The following is a 16,930-nucleotide window of genomic DNA, read 5'->3' as shown; positions in this document are numbered from 1 at the left end:
ACGATAGCTGTTCGGAGTTTTCGGCATTAACATTTTCTCGAAAAACGAGATCATGACATGTAAGCTACTTTTTTTCTATCTCTTGTAGTTTCGGAGATAGCCTATGCGGACATCGAAATTGGGACACCCTGTACACGAATTGATTACATAATACTAGTAGTTCTGAATTGATTACTGACAACCTATAGTAGCCAAGAAAGCAAATTATCTACAACCGTAGTTATTGATATTGGCAGATTCAACTGGGACTCAAGGTGATGGAAGGAGATATTGTGATGGACCTGTCTAGCATCGACCACAAGATCGACATTTTGGTGAGCATTTTAGAAAAAGTAGAACTATTTATCAGTTTAAAACTGATTCGCAACCTCAATATTTAGTTATCCTTTTAAGCAAATTGAAAAGAAAAGAAGATGTATACAAATAGAATAGACACTGAAACGTTTGTAGTCAATGAAGAACCAGGATTATTAAGCCGAGGCAAAAAAAACAGATTTCGAGTTTTTATAAAGTTAAAGCAAAAATATGTAAGTTACACTGGAATCAATTGAGTTCCTGTGACATTCATTATCTCGAAGTAGTGTGACTTTGGAAGAAGTAGTCTTGTAGCTTGGCGTGGTCGTGCCGTAGTTTGTCATTAGTGTGTAGAGCAACGAGATTTTGTCTTTTAGAAGTGAGGTGCGGGTTAGTGATTGAAATATTTCTAACAACAGCAAGTCTTTGTGCTTTCTCCAATGAGGATTTACCAGTTTCAATGAAGTGGCCAAATACTAGGTGGGTTGAAACAGTACTCCCTATTCGTTGTAATTCTTCTTGTGAAATATTTGTTTTTCATTTCTTTTGACAATTGAAATAACAACGCAGCGGCATGGAATAATTCAGTAATTCTCAGCTTTCCAGAAAAGCATTGCTAATTCTTGGACATGCTCATTGGCCCATGAATATCGTCAATATTAGTTTTATAAGCTTCCTGTCATAGTTCAATTTAAATTGCAGATTCTAATTGATAAAGCATATTAAATAAAGCACATTAGCAACTTGAGCACGAAGCTTGCAGATGTCTTCGAGGTGTTTGCGAAGGTTGTCACATAATTTACGAAATTCAGACAATTTTATGATTATATTTGAGGCAAAATGGGAAGACCATACGGGCGATGTTATGATATAAAGTTTTAACATGGCCTTTGAAGGTAACAAATCCAGGCACTGTCAGTAAGATTCTCATAAAAATTTTACCCAAAGTGTTAAGATTGTACTATTTAAACGACCTGGAGTATCCTTCCCAAACACAACAGTCAGTAATATACTTCATGGAGCTAAATTATCTAAATCATCTGCACCAACCCACGTACATTTTCATTATTTTTTTCTTCTCCCATCCCATACATTTACAGATTAAAATATGTATATTCTAGTATTGTAACAGCCCCAAATTTTTTTTGTTTGAGTTCGACAAACAACTCCAAGTACTTGAAGATGATGGGTTCCAAAACAGATTCTGACCACACTTATCAGAGTATTTTTAAATATGGTATGAGGTGATACTTTTGGAATTTTTAGATGACGATGTCTTCATAACATGTCGAAACTGATTTCAAGTGATTTAAAAAGTAAATTAGATAACACTTTGTTTAACAAGATTATTTAATAATAAATTTTTTTTATTTAAATAAGAATTATTAATATTTTAGTTTTAATTGCAAAATAATAATATTTATAATTTTTATTTTTTTGAATTTATCTTAAAATTTTTTTAAATATTATTTAATCGTTTTAGAAAACTATAATTTATAAGTATATTACATAAAATCATATTAATTTAATTTCAAATAAAACATTGATATTTTAAATTAAGCGCCTTTTTAATTTTAAAGTATCGCTCGGATTGTTGGTAGATGTCTCTGATGTTAGTAATCAGTCCGGTACATAAGTTCTGATTTCGACTCATTTTTAAATCAATTTCCTGATCTTAATAAGTGTATTTAACAGTTGTGTGTTTGTGCATTAGAAATTAGGAAATATTCCAAGTGGAATTAACAACCTAAATACCGAAAGAACTAAAACGCTGCGCCGTTAGACCGGCTTTAAAGGATGACGTCTTCACAGGTGAAGCCACAAATGAACAACATGGCCGGTACAGGGACTGGTTGGCCGCGAAGAAATAGCCAAAATTCGTCGGCTACCACACCTACAAATACTAGTTTTGATGCGAAAAATTTCCCTTCTGCTGCGCTTAACAGAATAATTAATTTGTAAGTAGTTTTTATTAAGTGTAAAAGTGGTTTAAGTTGAGATATGTTTAGTTAGAAAAAAAGTGAGGTTAGCGTCATTTTTTTTGACGTTTACGTTTTATGAATATTAAATTTTATTTTCTTATAGATATCCTTTAACGAATTATACGTTTGGTACAAAAGAACCCCTGTTTGAAAAAGATCCGAGCGTTCCCGCCCGTTTTCAACGAATGCGGGATGAATTCGAAAGGATTGGGATGAGGAGAAGTGTTGAAGGGGTTTTGTTGGTTCACGAACATGGTTTACCACATGTGTTACTTCTACAATTAGGAACAACGTTTTTTAAATTACCCGGTGGTGAATTGAATCCTGGAGAGGATGAAGTTGAGGGATTGAAGCGGCTATTAACAGAGGTAAAGTGAATTTTTTGTTTTATTTTTCTTTTTTGGGGGGATTTGTAAAAGTTACGGATAAAGAAGAATGTATTTAGCATGTCGAAAAAAGAAAAGAAAATTCAGCGATATTTGTAAATTTTGTACCTATAAAATTTAGTACTGTAACTTCGTTTTTTCTGTAAAATGAAAGGTCTTTTTAATTTAAGTAAGTTGTGGAGTTGATTTTTCAATGGTTCAAAAGAAATAATATAAAAATAAACAAAAAAGGTTTTGTTCAAAGCTGCTTTTTGATTTTTATTTTAAGTTACGATAAAAATGTTTTGGTAAAAAATTGAAAAGCATGCGTTAATAGAAGACTGTAATATTTTAAATAAATATAAAATAGATTTTATAACGCTACGTTTTTTTCTCTATCTATGAAAATTGTAAAAAGTGACATGTCGAATTTTAAAATTACTCCTAATTAATAAGATTTAATTTAAAGTGTTTAAGTCCATTCAAATATCGCAATCGGAATTATTTGATTTTTCTTTTAAACTAACGAGAAAATAAAAACATTGTTTGTCTTTAAAGTTGATATATCCTGTATTATGAAATAATAATAATAATCGATAAATATGTCTTTATTATTTTGCTTTCTGTTGTCGAGTTGTATTGTGACTCGATTAAAAAAAAAAAATAAAAACGGCGGACCCCGTTGCTTCTTCACAAGTGAGTTGTTGCAGACGCTGGGTAGACAGGACGGCGTGAAACAAGATTGGCTCGTTGAGGACATTATCGGAAATTGGTGGAGGCCGAATTTCGAACCACCACAATACCCATACATACCACCGCATATAACAAAACCCAAGGAACATAAGCGTTTATTCCTCGTGCAACTTCAAGAAAAGGGTACTGTAGATATATATACACAATACATTTAACATTAATATTTTTAGATATTTATATATACCTATATTTTATTCTATACACAAATGTTTTAAATCTTTAAAAACCTCTCATATTTAAAAAGCTTTTTATCAAATCAAGTTGTAACTGGAAACATATTATGTATTATGTTTTTAAATAACTTGATAAGATAAATTGTTTATTAAAATATGAAACCTTGTGAAAATTTTTAAAACATCCGTGTCTAATAGAATTGTCTCGAAAGAAGACTGTATTTTTCTCTAAATATGTTGATTTCAAATAGGAAGAAAATTTCTATGGTTATCGCGCGTTTATTTGTTATATAAAACGTTTATTTACTGATGAGTTATTGAGAGAATAAATTTATTTAATGTTTTGTAATTTCGGTTTCGCACAATATTATATACAATGCTTTAGTAGTTATTTTCGTCGAAACTGGTGTTTCAAAACGCCTGATAAATTTGTTTTCTAGGTGATTCACATTATTAATGATTCATAACGAAAATAAGTTTATTGTATGAAATAGAAAAGAAAAATAAAGTTTAGTCGTCTATTTTTTTTGTAGACTTTTATAAGTGTTTGATCAAGTACAGGTTATTATAAAGGAATGAACCGATTTCATTGTTACGCAATGTTAATATAAACGAAAAATGTACATATATGAACATAAAAAAATGTTTGTGGTGTAATTTTTGAACACCTTTGCAAAGATATTATGTTAACGTTTTTTTTTTAATTTTAGGTAAATTGTAAAATGATTTAAGTGGCCCATTAATCTATTTCACAATTGACGAGAGGTATTATAGAACTTTTTATGTAAACTAACGCGATGGTAACGCAATAAGAAACATGATCTCACTTTATAGTACACTTATTATCGCCTACATTGCAAAAAGAATATCTTGATATTTCTGTCAACACATACAACTTATTTTTTTAATTATTACATACTATAAATGACTACTATCCCTGCAAAAAGTCAAGGCCCCTCACTTTAGAGATCGATATCTTCGCAACCGCTCGATAAAAAGAATTGCGACAAAGTTTGTTCTAATCACTGAACATTTCTACGTAACATATCTTAATTTGAAAATTTTCGAATCCACGGTTTTCTTCCGGAAAAAGTGTCCGATTTTTTATGGTACCTGCAACTTTGTCAACTTTGCGATTTTTTTTCTCGAAAACTATCGTACGAAAAAAATTTAATTCTGAAAAGGTGGTAGCCTGATGTGTTCTTAATGAGTGGCATATTTTATTTTTTTGATATTCCATACAGTTTCGCAGAAAATCGCGGTTTAGTAAGACGCCGTTATGTCGAAAATGGCTGGGTAGATTTCCTCGCGGATTCGACCAAAATATGTCAAATAATGTCGGTTATCGGATTCCGTTATCAGTTTTTCAAAATTAGAGCTCCCTAATTTTTTTAATGGAATTATAAATTAAAGAGAAACAGAAATAAGCTCTGCGGGGTGACTGGGTTTTCGTCCAATCGGAACAGATGGTGCATCCCAGACAGTACGTCGCGCCTTGTTTCTTTATGTAGGTAAAATAAAGGCGCGACGTACTGTCTGGGACCCACCATCTGTTCGGATTGGACGGAACCCTCCTCTCCCCGCATAGCTTATTTCTGTTTCTCTTTAATTTGTAATTCCATTAAATCACTCTTAAAAAATTAGGGAGCTCTAATTTTGAAAAACTGATAACGGAATCCGACAACCGACATTATTTGCATCCTACTAAACCGCGATTTTCCGCGAAACTATATGGAATATCGAAAAAATAAAATATGCCCACATTAAGAACACATCGGTTTACCACTAATTTTTTCGTCAAATACTTTTGGGAAAAAAAATCGCAAAGTGGACAAACTTTTTTCACTTAACTCGCGATAAAAGAAAAACCGCTGATCCGAAAATTTCCAAATTAACATGTGATACGCAGAAATGTTCACTGATTACAGTAAACATTACCGCAATTTTTTCCATGGAGCGGTTACGAAGATATCGATCTCTAAACAGAGGGCCTTGACTTTTTGCACGGATAGTAGGTAGATTTTGTAATTGGTTAAAATCTTGGTAGGCTTTTTATTCCTCTAAAATGTTAATAATTCTTGTGACTAATTATGATTATATTTACTTTGTTTAAGTTTTATTGTCACCTGGAAAAAACTCTGAAGGTAACAATAAAATGTAACTACTCAATTTTATAATCATTAAGTTATTACATCTTGTTATTACGAAATTGAATATAGAGAAGATAGGTGTAGTCAGATCCGCTGATAAATAATCGATTGTATTTTGGGCAACTCATGTATGGTCTTCACCACTTATCAATTGAAATGTAAACATGTCCTACCAATATCAAGTTGAACTTATAATTCAAGGTTGTAAACAATACAATCATGTTAAAAAATGTATGGTTTTATTTAGTATTTTATATGTTAACATTTCTCTTCATTATTTAATGTTAAAACTATTATAGTTTTCTGTTTTATATGTAGTAGAAATGTACTCTCTGAGATATGTCAGTAGATGTATTAAAATTGTTAACACTTTCTGATGTTTGTTTTTAAAGTTGACACATCCAGCCGTTTAGAACAATCAATAACTATAATATATGATTTTCACAAATATCTACTTCTAATTTTGAAAATTATCTGTCTGGTATTTCATGAAGGAAAGGAAAAAATCAATAACGTTCTATTCTCTGAAAGCAATGGTTATTCACGACTTGATATTTGCAAGGAGGCGTACCTTTAAATTTTCCACGTTATTTCTCGAATATTTTTTGCAATTTTGGTGAATATCTCAGAAACTAATTAACGGATTTACAGTAAGATTTTGTTGTGAAAAATTAAGTTATAAAAATATAACGTCAATTTTTTTGAAAAAGGTGATAAAAAACGGAACAAACAAAGAAAGTTTTATTAGACTAGTGGCCGGTTTCTCGTACGAAAATGCATGTCGATATCGAACCGATATCGCGCTGTTGATCGATAACTATGGCGATATCGGTCATTTGGGTTTCTGAAAGGATCGATAGGAGATATCGGATCGATAACTATATCGCATGCAACAAGCCGATATCGACTCGATAAGTGTGATTAATGACAGTGATGTGTGTTAAAAGATTGCGAATTTTGATTAAACTGTTCATCCCATGCTTGTTTCTTTACCATGTTTGTGGATATTTTATTTCGTTTGATTTTCTATTACTGATTTTCGTTCCATAACTAATTCCACTAACAATTTTTTATCGCAAGAAATAAAATTCTTCGATCGTTTCTCCATAGCGCACGTATTATCAAACTAACCGTTTTCGAAAAAAGGAAGAGCCCAAATTTCAACAGATGTCTTTTATTATACGTTAGTAACGTTATTTTTCTTTTCTAAATTATTTAATTATTAAAAAAAAGAAATAATTTAACTTAAATAATTAAAATTTTGGTTTCTCTTTTTTGGATTACCAAAACAATGTAGTGGATGCTTCGCTGGGCTTGTCCCGTTTGCATCCCAAGTGTAATAACTAAATAAATAAATAATTTTACGAACTGTTTGTTCAAAATTTTTACCGGCACCTATCGGCGGAAATAAACAAGTAACCGATTTTTTGACAAAATCGTTCGATAACCATGGATATCGGAACAATAGTTATCGGATCGATATCTTTTGACAGGTCGATATCGGCTGTTGGTGTTCTGGTACGAACTGATCGACAGATATTGCATACAATAGTTATCGAACGATTTTGTCAAAAAATCGGTTACTTGTTGATTCCCGTAGATAGGTGGCGGTGAAAATTTTTAACAAATAGTTCGTAAAATAATTTATTTATTTGTTTATTACACTTGGGATTCAAACGGGACAAGCCCAGCGAAGCATCCACTAATAAAACACACAGTACATAAACAAAAATAAAAAGTTGCTAAGACAAGGAATTGATAACGAATTGATAATAATAATAAAAATTAACAAACAAAAATCATCAAATAATAACAAAAATGATTAGTAAAAAAAAACAATTAAAAAAAAAGAGAAACTAAAAACTTAATTATTTAAGTTAAATTATTTCCTTTTTAAAATAAGTAAATAATTTACAAAAGACTATACTAACGTACAATAAAAGATATCTGTTAAAATTTGGGCTATCCCTTTTTTCGAAAACGATTAGTTTGATAATACGCGCGCTATGTCGAAACGAACGAAGAATTTTACTTCTTTCGATAAAAAATTGTTAGTGGAATTAGTTATGGAACGAAAATCAGTAATAGAAAATCAAACGAAATAAAATATCTACAAATATGGTAAAGAAACAAGCATTGGATGAACAGTTTAATCAAAATTTGCAATCTTTTAACACACATCACTGTCATTAATCACACTTATCGAGTCGATATCGGTGCTTGTTGCATGCGATATAGTTATCGATCCGATATCGGTCCGATATCTCCTATCGACCCTTTCAGAAACCCAAATGACCGATATCGCCATAGTTATCGATCAACAGCGCAATATCGGTTCGATATCTACATGCATTTTCGTACGAGAAACCGGCCAAGCCGTCAAAAGATATCGATCCGATAACTATTGCTCCGATATCTATTCGATATTATAATGTACGAGAAACCGGGCATAAGTGATCCACAGTGCTTAATCTGATACATTTTAAATTTAATGTCGTCCTCATTAGAAGATTCACTATCAGAAACTGTAATAATTAAACTTTCTGTTGCCACATCAATTCTAAACTCGTTTTCTAAACAATTGTTTTCAACTTTAACAACATTTTGACAACACTTCAACCAGTCTTCAACTTGTACATTATGATAGGGTGCGTTGTTACTTACGACAACACATTTTGGTGGAAGATTTGGAATTAACTTCTCTGTAAGCCATTTCTCATAATTTTGCGAGTTCATGTCGCTATGGTAGTCTCCGCCTTTGGTTCCAGATTTAAAAATCAAGAGACATATAGGTGTGAAACCCGTTTCACCACCGGTGTGAACAATAACTAATCGATTGCCTTTCGATATGGGTGGTAGTAAACCATTAGTGCTATTGTCTGTCCAACTATTGGAACTAGTATGACTTGAGTGAATGTAAGTTCCATCTAAAAAGACAATAGGTGTGTACCTTGGCACCTATAATATTTAATTTTATCCAAACAATTCAACCTTAAAGCGCCATTGTCATTAGTTTTCCCCCACTTAAATCCAAGGTTATTAATAATTGTCTGCAGGGAGGTACGTTTTTCCGAAACGTCATATTCCGCACTTAATTTTGGTTGTAATTGTCGACATCCTTCGGTTTTGTGGAAATTATAAATCATATTTCTAATATCCATTTGTTCCCATTCCGGTATGTTGGTTTTCGTGCACATTCTCTTACGTTTTTTAGGAGAACTGAATGTTATATTATTATCACCATTGTTTGAAGCTTGTAAATCGCAACCTTCATGTAAGATTCTCTTTATAGTTACCAGAGACACTCCTGTAGCACTTACAACACGGTTTTTTAACTCTGTTTTCATTTGGAAAAATTGTCTTAAAATAATGATACACCTTAAATATCCCTTCGACTGAGAATTAAGTTCCTGTCTTTTATTTTTCACTTCGATTGATTTCTTTTCATAAGAAATTACACTGCAAATGCATAAAACAACTTACGTTACGTAAATGGATTGCAATTCACGATAAACAAACGCTCATTGTAAGTATAAAAACCTAGTTGCTATGCCGCCGCCAATGACTTTTGGGGTGTCAGATGTTATAGATTCCAAGAATCTGACGTAGTGGTTTTCTGAGAAATTTGGCTCACAAATATCGTACCGGCTTTTTAACAGGATTTCCTTTTTAATTTATCACTTATTTACTACTATCACCAATAGCTTCTATTGCTTCTAGATGTATTGTAACTCGATCCCTTTTTATGTGAACAATGTATGTTGCTCTAGAAACATATGTACTGTAGTTGGCTCATCAATACCATTAGAGTTTCGTAATCTTAGAACTCTTGTAGCAGTGCTTCCTGTAATATTATAAGAGATTCTATCATAGAATGTTAGGAAGACAAAATTTTTTAAGGCAATGATTTTGTTTCACGGAAGTTATTGTGATGTTGTATATGGTCCATGTCTAAAGCTGTTAGTTTCTAAAAATAACTTCTAATGAGACGTTAGATATTATTTCTATATTTAAAAGTGAATAATTTAAACAACCAGGAATTTAATAGCAAATAATTGGTTTACATCGAAGCAATCAGGTTAATAGCTTCATGATACAAAACTGAACGTTATTACTTTGAACGAAGACAAAAGAGGATTTCAAAAAGTATTGTTACTAACGACTAGAAGACCAATTTCTTATATCTATATATGTATAATTTTAATTTCATCACATACGGAACTAACAGGAAATAACGGTAAACCAAAAAGCTGATAGAACTACATTTATGAAAAATATTACAAATTCACATCTAGAAGAAAACCTTAAATATTTTTAATTACTTTTCTATGCAATTGGGAATGACCAGTTACATAGAAAAATTGAAAGTTCTATTGACGTTTTCTTCAAAAAACCTAATCTTTTACTATTCTTTAAGTTTCTTGAATTTGTGAATTATCGACTCGTAATTCCATGATTAAAGAGTAAAGAGACATGTTTATACTTCTTTAATGTCCAATTCTTATAAAAATCTCATACGTCATTAGAGTCTTACTACATATATACTTCTGAAAAATTGTACGCAAATTTTGTGCAAGTCTCAGCATGCTTCGCTAAGAAATAACTCTTTCATTATTGTTTATGAATATTCCTCGACAAATAATGGAAATGTACAAATTTGAAGTCATTGGTAAACACGATGCAGTTGATTATTTGCAGTTCACTCGCATTATTAAAATATTTCTGGAAGGACCCAGTAGGATGCATTTGATAATTAGCCTGTGTTACTTGAAGAATATTTTATTGGAAACGTAGAATATGTTAATATGGGCACAAGAGTATTTAGATTTATTTTTTTAAACGTATTTTGTCAATACATACCCACTTCTTAGAAATTTAGTTCTATTTAGTTCCACTCAACACAAGTATCATCCTTTAAAACAATGTTTTAATTCATTCCAAACAATTCATCTTCATATTATTTACACATTCAACATTATGAATTTGCAGATGAAGTTTTCTCACAAATTATAGACCATATGTACCAATTATCTCTACGAAATCTTTAATTCATTGTATATTTCCATTTCAATGAGAAAAGTTATTAGGCTCTAAGGACTCTCACTATTTCTTGGTCATATTACATAAAATTGTATCTATTATGAATTGAATATTTCTCTTATGAAAGCTGTTTTAGTAGTTTAATGGTAAATTTTAATTGGCCATAACAAAAAAAAGTTTGTTATTGATCTGTAAAGTTTGAAATTATGCTTTTTATTGTGAATGTATCAATCCTACGTTCTCGTCAAGTGTGAAACAGATTTACTTTTAGTTAAGGTACCAACAAAATATTTAAAAAGATTAAATTAACAATTCTAATTTGTACTCAAGTCAATTAATAAAATTATTAGAACTTGGGTTACAATTTTTGTAAATCGATTAATAATTAATCATCATTTTTAGTGACGATTTTTGAACTAATTTAGAAATGAAACCTCCCTTTTTGTTGTCCTTATTTTTGTTCTTATCAGAAATCACATGGTAGGATTAGTTTACAAACATTTATTAGTGTAAAATTATTAATAAACACTCATAAAAAATATGGTAATTCCAAAAGAAGATTATCACATTGTGTTAAAAATGCGTTGTTTTCGTTATCTACTAAATTAGTAGTACTAATTGGTCTAATTCAAACCTGCTTTGTTACGATTTACGTTTCCGAACTGCGAATATTTATGCTTTAACTAAAGCATTAACAAACGCTAAAAAACCACACAAAAGATATCCCAAAAATGCTTGAGAATAATCCAATTTTGTATAAATACCTGGACAAATCTCAAAATCAAAGACAATTATGTACAATAAAATCGATTCATTCTTTTATAATAACCCTGTACATTTAAAAGAAAATGTTTCATTCTATTTGGAATTGTTCCAATTGAGATTCGGTTGATTTATTGATCTGCCATTATAAGATTATTTGATAAAATTGTAACGAAAATATTTGTAGTGTAATTTTTTATTCAAATTTATGTTTTATTAATTACTCAAATTATAAAGTTACATTCATTTTCATTACAATTTCTTTTCTCATTTGTACCATACTCCATTGTACTTATATTTCGTTTTATTATTTTTTTTGTATACCTAATCATCCCGTTTATAAACAAAAGTGGCAAGTCAAAAAATACGCCAATAAAAAAAAAATAAAAATACCATTTTTTACTTTGAAAATTTAGAACTACGTAACGATCGTTTTGTAATTTTCTTGTACGCGTGAAAAACTTGCATGTGGAACGAATGGAATGTTTGACTGTTGAGTACTATTATTGAGTTTAATGGAGAAAATGGTGTTTGAAGATCGTGGTAACTACATTTTAATGGTTTTTGGATAATGTTTCCATGAATTTCAACAATACTTTTGTATGTCTGTTGTGTTGTTTTTGTATGAAAACTGAGATTTTAATAAGTAATTTTTTATGTATGTGATAATTTTTTCGTTTTTTTTTAAATTTATTTACTTTTTTTAATTTTTATTTTTTTTTCAATTAATCAACAAAAATTTTTTTGGTTTCTTTGTTTTTATAAGGTTCCTCTTGACTCTTTTTCTCAAGAAAAGAAAATTAAAAGGAACTACTTTTCCTTTCAATTTTATTTTATAGAGATGAGAACGATAAAAACGATTGTATACGATATTGTATAATCACCCTGTACAAAATTGTATCTTACTATTTTAATATATTGAAGTCGTACTTTTTGTTTTTCTATTATTCTTTGTTGTAGTATTTTTTAAAAGAAACAAAAAAAATTGCCAATTCTTGTTTTAATCTTGTTATTATCTTTTATAGCTCTTTTTGCTGTACCTAAGAATTACAAGTTAGTTGCTGCACCACTTTTTGAACTGTATGACAATTCACAAGGATATGGACCTATTATATCCTCATTACCTCAAGCTTTATGCAGGTAAATAATAAAATAAAATATTAAGAATGGCGAAAACTATTGTTTTGTTGTTCTTAGGTTCCAGTTCATTTACATGTAAAGACAAGGACGAAATAAGGACATGAGGAAGAGATGATGAAGATTTGTTAAGACGATGTGAAAATAAGAAATTCACAGGCTTATTTTTCTATATTAGAAATATAATATAATAAAAATAATTGTCATTGACCCATTTAGATGTAGTTTGTGTTAGATATTCTTATAGTTATTTTTCTTTATCTTTGTAAGTTGTAAGTTTAGTTTAATTAATTAAAGTAAAATCTAAATATATTTGTGGTAACTTTAAGGCACAAATATAAAACTACATGGATTTATTATCATAACTTTTATTAATTAATCCATTGAATTTATTTATCATCATAAACATAAATTTTTGAATGCTTTTCTATTAATAGAATATCTTTTTCTAGTTGATTTATTAAGTTTTCAAGCTTCTGTTTGCGGATAATCTTCGGAATGGTATCAATTAAAAGCGGAAGTTTTTGGAACTCTCTTTGTAAGTCAACCCAATTTTCTTTTAAACCCTGCAATTTTAAATATAAATTAATTGTATGAATCAGACGAAGTGTTTTTCAGGTAATTTTCATGTTTTAAAATTACTGACTACTAAAAAAATAGTATTTGAAAGTTCAACAAGACATTTGGAATACTGTAGGAATTATAGAAATTGGTGTAATTTTTATAATCTTGTGTTATCAAAAAATACTTACAGCTAAAACTTTATCACGATCAATACATTTTACACTTTCCTCTGCAAAATGAGTTTCAATTTGACGACTTTTATCTTTTTCCTTATGAAATTCCTTAACATATTTTGGAACTTGTCCATATTTTTTGCTAAAAATATATTTAGGTAATAATCCATCTCCCATTTCAACTCTTCTCCCATCAACACTGACCACAATCCTCTTTACAGGTTTGGAACTTTTCATCTTCGTTACATCTTCGATATTCTTTAAAATAAAATTTTTACCTTTATGTCTTAATTTTTCTTCCTGCTCACATAATACAACATCTTTTAACGGCACATCCGGTCTTTTCGCACTCAAACTACATGAAAACCTGCTTTTATTTTTTAAATCTTGTAGGTTTTCTAAAGGTACAGATTGTCGCCCGTTTCGTTTTTTTAAGAAATCTTGGGGTTGCGGTCGTTTTATTTGAGCCGGACCCATAGTTGCGCGTTCTTTAAACGTTTTTAATTGTTTCTTTTCGTTTCTGACAAAAGCGGTGTGTCGAGATTTGTACTTTTTCTCAACAAGAATTTCCGGAGCCTCGTCAATACGTTCGCAAATAGTGTAAATACTTTCATTGTGATCGGAAATTTGCACTATGGACATTGTTTGGAGGAACGTTGGTGTTGGAATGTGTGCTCAAAATGTCTGCATTGGGGTGGTTTTAATGCGCCAAGAAAATGTTTTATTGATCTAACTTAAAACTTGGCAACAGTTACAGATTTTTAAGGGCAGATCTAAATTAAAAAAAGTTTTATAAGGCATTGTTGTTTATTTTATAATAGAATACATCTTCATAATTAGAAAACGTTATTTTGTTTTAAAGGAATTTTTAATATTATAAATTTGATGTTTTAGATATATTTTTTCTGAAATCGATGCTAAAACGTTAAACTAAAATAACATGTTTCTTGAACTAGTCTAAGCATAAGCGAATATATTTTATCCTGGTTTATTCTTTTATCCAATGTTTATCATCATCTTCCATGGCCCCACAACCCTCTCTGGGGCTTGGCTTATTTCAAACATCTTCCGCCATTTGGATCTGTTACAAGACATCCTTCTCCAATTAACGATGTCAAGAGTTTTGGTGTTGTCCTTCACCTGATCAAGGTATCTTGTATTGGGTCACCTTTATGCCTTGTTCCGACGACAGTTTGTTTTGATATTCTTTGGACGTTTCCCATCAGCGCGATTGATCTTTATAAACGCAACAACATTAGGCTCGCTGTACCACTCTCCATTTTCCAACAGTCCTTTGTATATATGACGCATATTTGACCCTTGTCTTAGAGCCATACACTAGGACCACTTATATTAGAGTCATGTACAGTTGGGATTTTGTAGCTCTTCATAGGCCGTCCGATTTTAAGTGACTAATCATACTATAATACTCCCCATTTGCCAGGAGTAACCTTCTTTTCACCTACTGGTATCCTTTTCAGAGGTTACCAATGAGCGAACTGTTGCACACGTTCAAAGCTGTATTCCCCTACCGTTAGGTTTTGCAGCTGTCATAGTTATTTTTCCCGCAGCACGTTCTTCTTTGATTGTGTAAAAAAGGAGTTTCCCGGCAGTATGGCAATATGTTTGAACATTTAAAACAATATGTATGAACGTTTTTGACCTTTCATCCCTTCCACAAATGAGGTATTATGCCGATTTTTATATTTTGAAAATACCAAGATAGAGTTTCTTTAGTGCCTAGTTATAACTCCTAATATTTAAAATGTCTTCGTATTGAAAAAGTGCTAAAGCGTCTAGGCCGCGAAAACGACATTTTCATGGTAATCAATTTACCAAAGAAAAGAGAAAATTGCATGATATTCTGCAAGCACAAAAAAACTATTCACAAGTAGTGACCATATTGTATAGAACAACAAATCGTTTTACACGAGTTTTTTGAACGTGTTCTACTCTAGCTCTTTACTAACGTATTCTTTACTGCGATGTAAAGACATTTTGAGGAATTAGGATTAAGACGATCACTCGTTTTGCGTTGTCACTGGTTGTAGAGACAAATCAATACTGACTATGAAGTAAATCGTAGGAATTTTTGATGTGTATTGGTATACAGGGGTTAGATTTTGTTTACAATTTTACAGATAGGTGCGATAGATTGAGAGAAAGTACACAATAATATTGATCATCAACATACAGCCACAAAATCGGTTTTTAAATTTTATAGTATACAAGTAATGAAGAAGCAAAAAAAATGAAAGACAAAAGACATCTTCATCGAGTTTAAAATCTTCGAAATCTGAAATTATAAAACTAAACTTTTTACCTTCTGTAAACTCTAATTTCAAACTTCTTCTTAAAGTTGGATATCAGTATCTTATAGTGTGCAAAACCAAAACTGTACATATATACACATCTCTTTTAAATCATCATCATCACTTTGGCACTACGGTCCTGTAATATCCTTGGCCTTTCGGACAACCTGTCTCATCATTTATCGCGGTCCCGTGCGCGTCATCTTTGGACTCCCATCGCTTGAAGACGTCATCTGCTCACCGATTGCGGGTTCTTCTGGCATGCGTTCCAGATGGCCCAGCCATCTAATTGGGACACTTTTAATCTCTGCAGCAAGTGTTGGCTCTTTGTATAGCTGGTTGGTCGCTGCCTCGTTCGTTGGTTCATATTCTCCTTTCGCTCCTACGAGTTGAGGAGTTGCTCGTCTCTCACTGTCATCACCACTGGTCTTACAATGGTACGATATATTTGGGCTTTGGATTACTGCAATCATCACAACAATCATAACTTCAGCAAATGCTGCGTGTTGAAATATGCTCTATTTTCGCCTTTTTCTGTGGTTTTTGTTGTTTCCGGTGATAAATGAGCATGACAATAGCGGCCGATTGTAATTGGTGTCAGCACCGTGTTGGGGTTTCTGTTTCTTGTCATAAGCATACATTTTGTCTTCCCCTTGTAAGAAAATAACTGAAAGCCATGCTCTTCTTGATTCTTCCACAAACTGCGCAAAGCTCTCCACTAAGTCCCCTTCTGTCCTTGCCAGCAGATCAACATCATCAGCGTAGGCTAAATAATTCGCTGATCTATTCAGTAGTGGTCCGCTAGGGTTGATACTGAGCTTTCTTGCTACTCTTTCTAGGATCAAATTAGAAAGTACACAAGAAAGGGTGTCGCCTTGTTTCAATCCAATGGGTGATTAAGAAAACCCTATTCTGCAATTTTCACTCTGTTTCTAGAGCTTATGTGGTGCACTCAACATTTCTATCGTCTGATCTTACACTGCCGTAAGTTTGCCGATACTCTGTGAATAGTTGCTGGACATATGGATATATTGTACTCGTAGCACATTTCTAAGAAGCATCTAATCGCCAACATGTGAACACTTTGTAGGTTACATTTAGGAGGGGTGTTCTTCGGTGATTGAAGTATGTGTCCCATTCCTCGCATCTTTTCTTGTTGTTTAGATTTCTTTATTGATATTTACTAATAATAAATTATAGCAGAAAGATGTAAACACAAAACAAG

General features: G+C 31.5%; 2 protein-coding genes across 2 annotated transcripts; one reads left to right on the top strand and one right to left on the bottom strand.

The window, feature by feature from the left end:
- The first annotated feature begins 1,887 nt into the window (after positions 1-1,887).
- Positions 1,888-13,013, top strand: LOC111415860 (cleavage and polyadenylation specificity factor subunit 5). The gene is made up of 5 exons (XM_023047743.2): positions 1,888-2,252; positions 2,380-2,644; positions 3,352-3,517; positions 12,545-12,659; positions 12,717-13,013. Exons 1-5 carry the CDS (start codon positions 2,092-2,094, stop codon positions 12,736-12,738), a joined length of 729 nt encoding a protein of 242 aa, XP_022903511.1. The 5' UTR covers positions 1,888-2,091; the 3' UTR covers positions 12,739-13,013.
- A 1-nt stretch (position 13,014) lies between these two features.
- Positions 13,015-14,217, bottom strand: LOC111415870 (enkurin-like). Its single transcript, XM_023047750.2, has 2 exons — positions 13,409-14,217; positions 13,015-13,222 (listed from the first exon to the last, which is right to left on the bottom strand). Exons 1-2 carry the CDS (start codon positions 14,033-14,035, stop codon positions 13,046-13,048), a joined length of 804 nt encoding a protein of 267 aa, XP_022903518.2. The 5' UTR covers positions 14,036-14,217; the 3' UTR covers positions 13,015-13,045.
- Positions 14,218-16,930: the final 2,713 nt, after the last annotated feature.

The sequence above is a fragment of the Onthophagus taurus genome, chromosome 1, assembly GCF_036711975.1.
Source record: "Onthophagus taurus isolate NC chromosome 1, IU_Otau_3.0, whole genome shotgun sequence".
Taxonomy (NCBI): domain Eukaryota; kingdom Metazoa; phylum Arthropoda; class Insecta; order Coleoptera; family Scarabaeidae; genus Onthophagus; species Onthophagus taurus.
The sequence above is the reverse complement of the archived record's forward strand: the minus strand, read 5'-3'. Positions and strand labels throughout refer to the sequence as shown.

What these genes read in the sequence shown, in the direction of transcription:
- LOC111415860 (XM_023047743.2), top strand. Translation starts at nt 2,092, where the DNA reads ATGACGTCTTCACAGGTGAAGCCACAAATGAACAACATGGCCGGTACA. An exon ending in CTTAACAGAATAATTAATTT is followed by an intron (nt 2,253 to 2,379) that starts GTAAGTAGTTTT and finishes ATTTTCTTATAG; the next exon opens with ATATCCTTTAACGAATTATA. An exon ending in CGTGCAACTTCAAGAAAAGG is followed by an intron (nt 3,518 to 12,544) that starts GTACTGTAGATA and finishes TATCTTTTATAG; the next exon opens with CTCTTTTTGCTGTACCTAAG.
- LOC111415870 (XM_023047750.2), bottom strand. Translation starts at nt 14,035, where the DNA reads ATGTCCATAGTGCAAATTTCCGATCACAATGAAAGTATTTACACTATT. An exon ending in ATCGTGATAAAGTTTTAGCT is followed by an intron (nt 13,223 to 13,408) that starts GTAAGTATTTTT and finishes TTAAAATTGCAG; the next exon opens with GGTTTAAAAGAAAATTGGGT.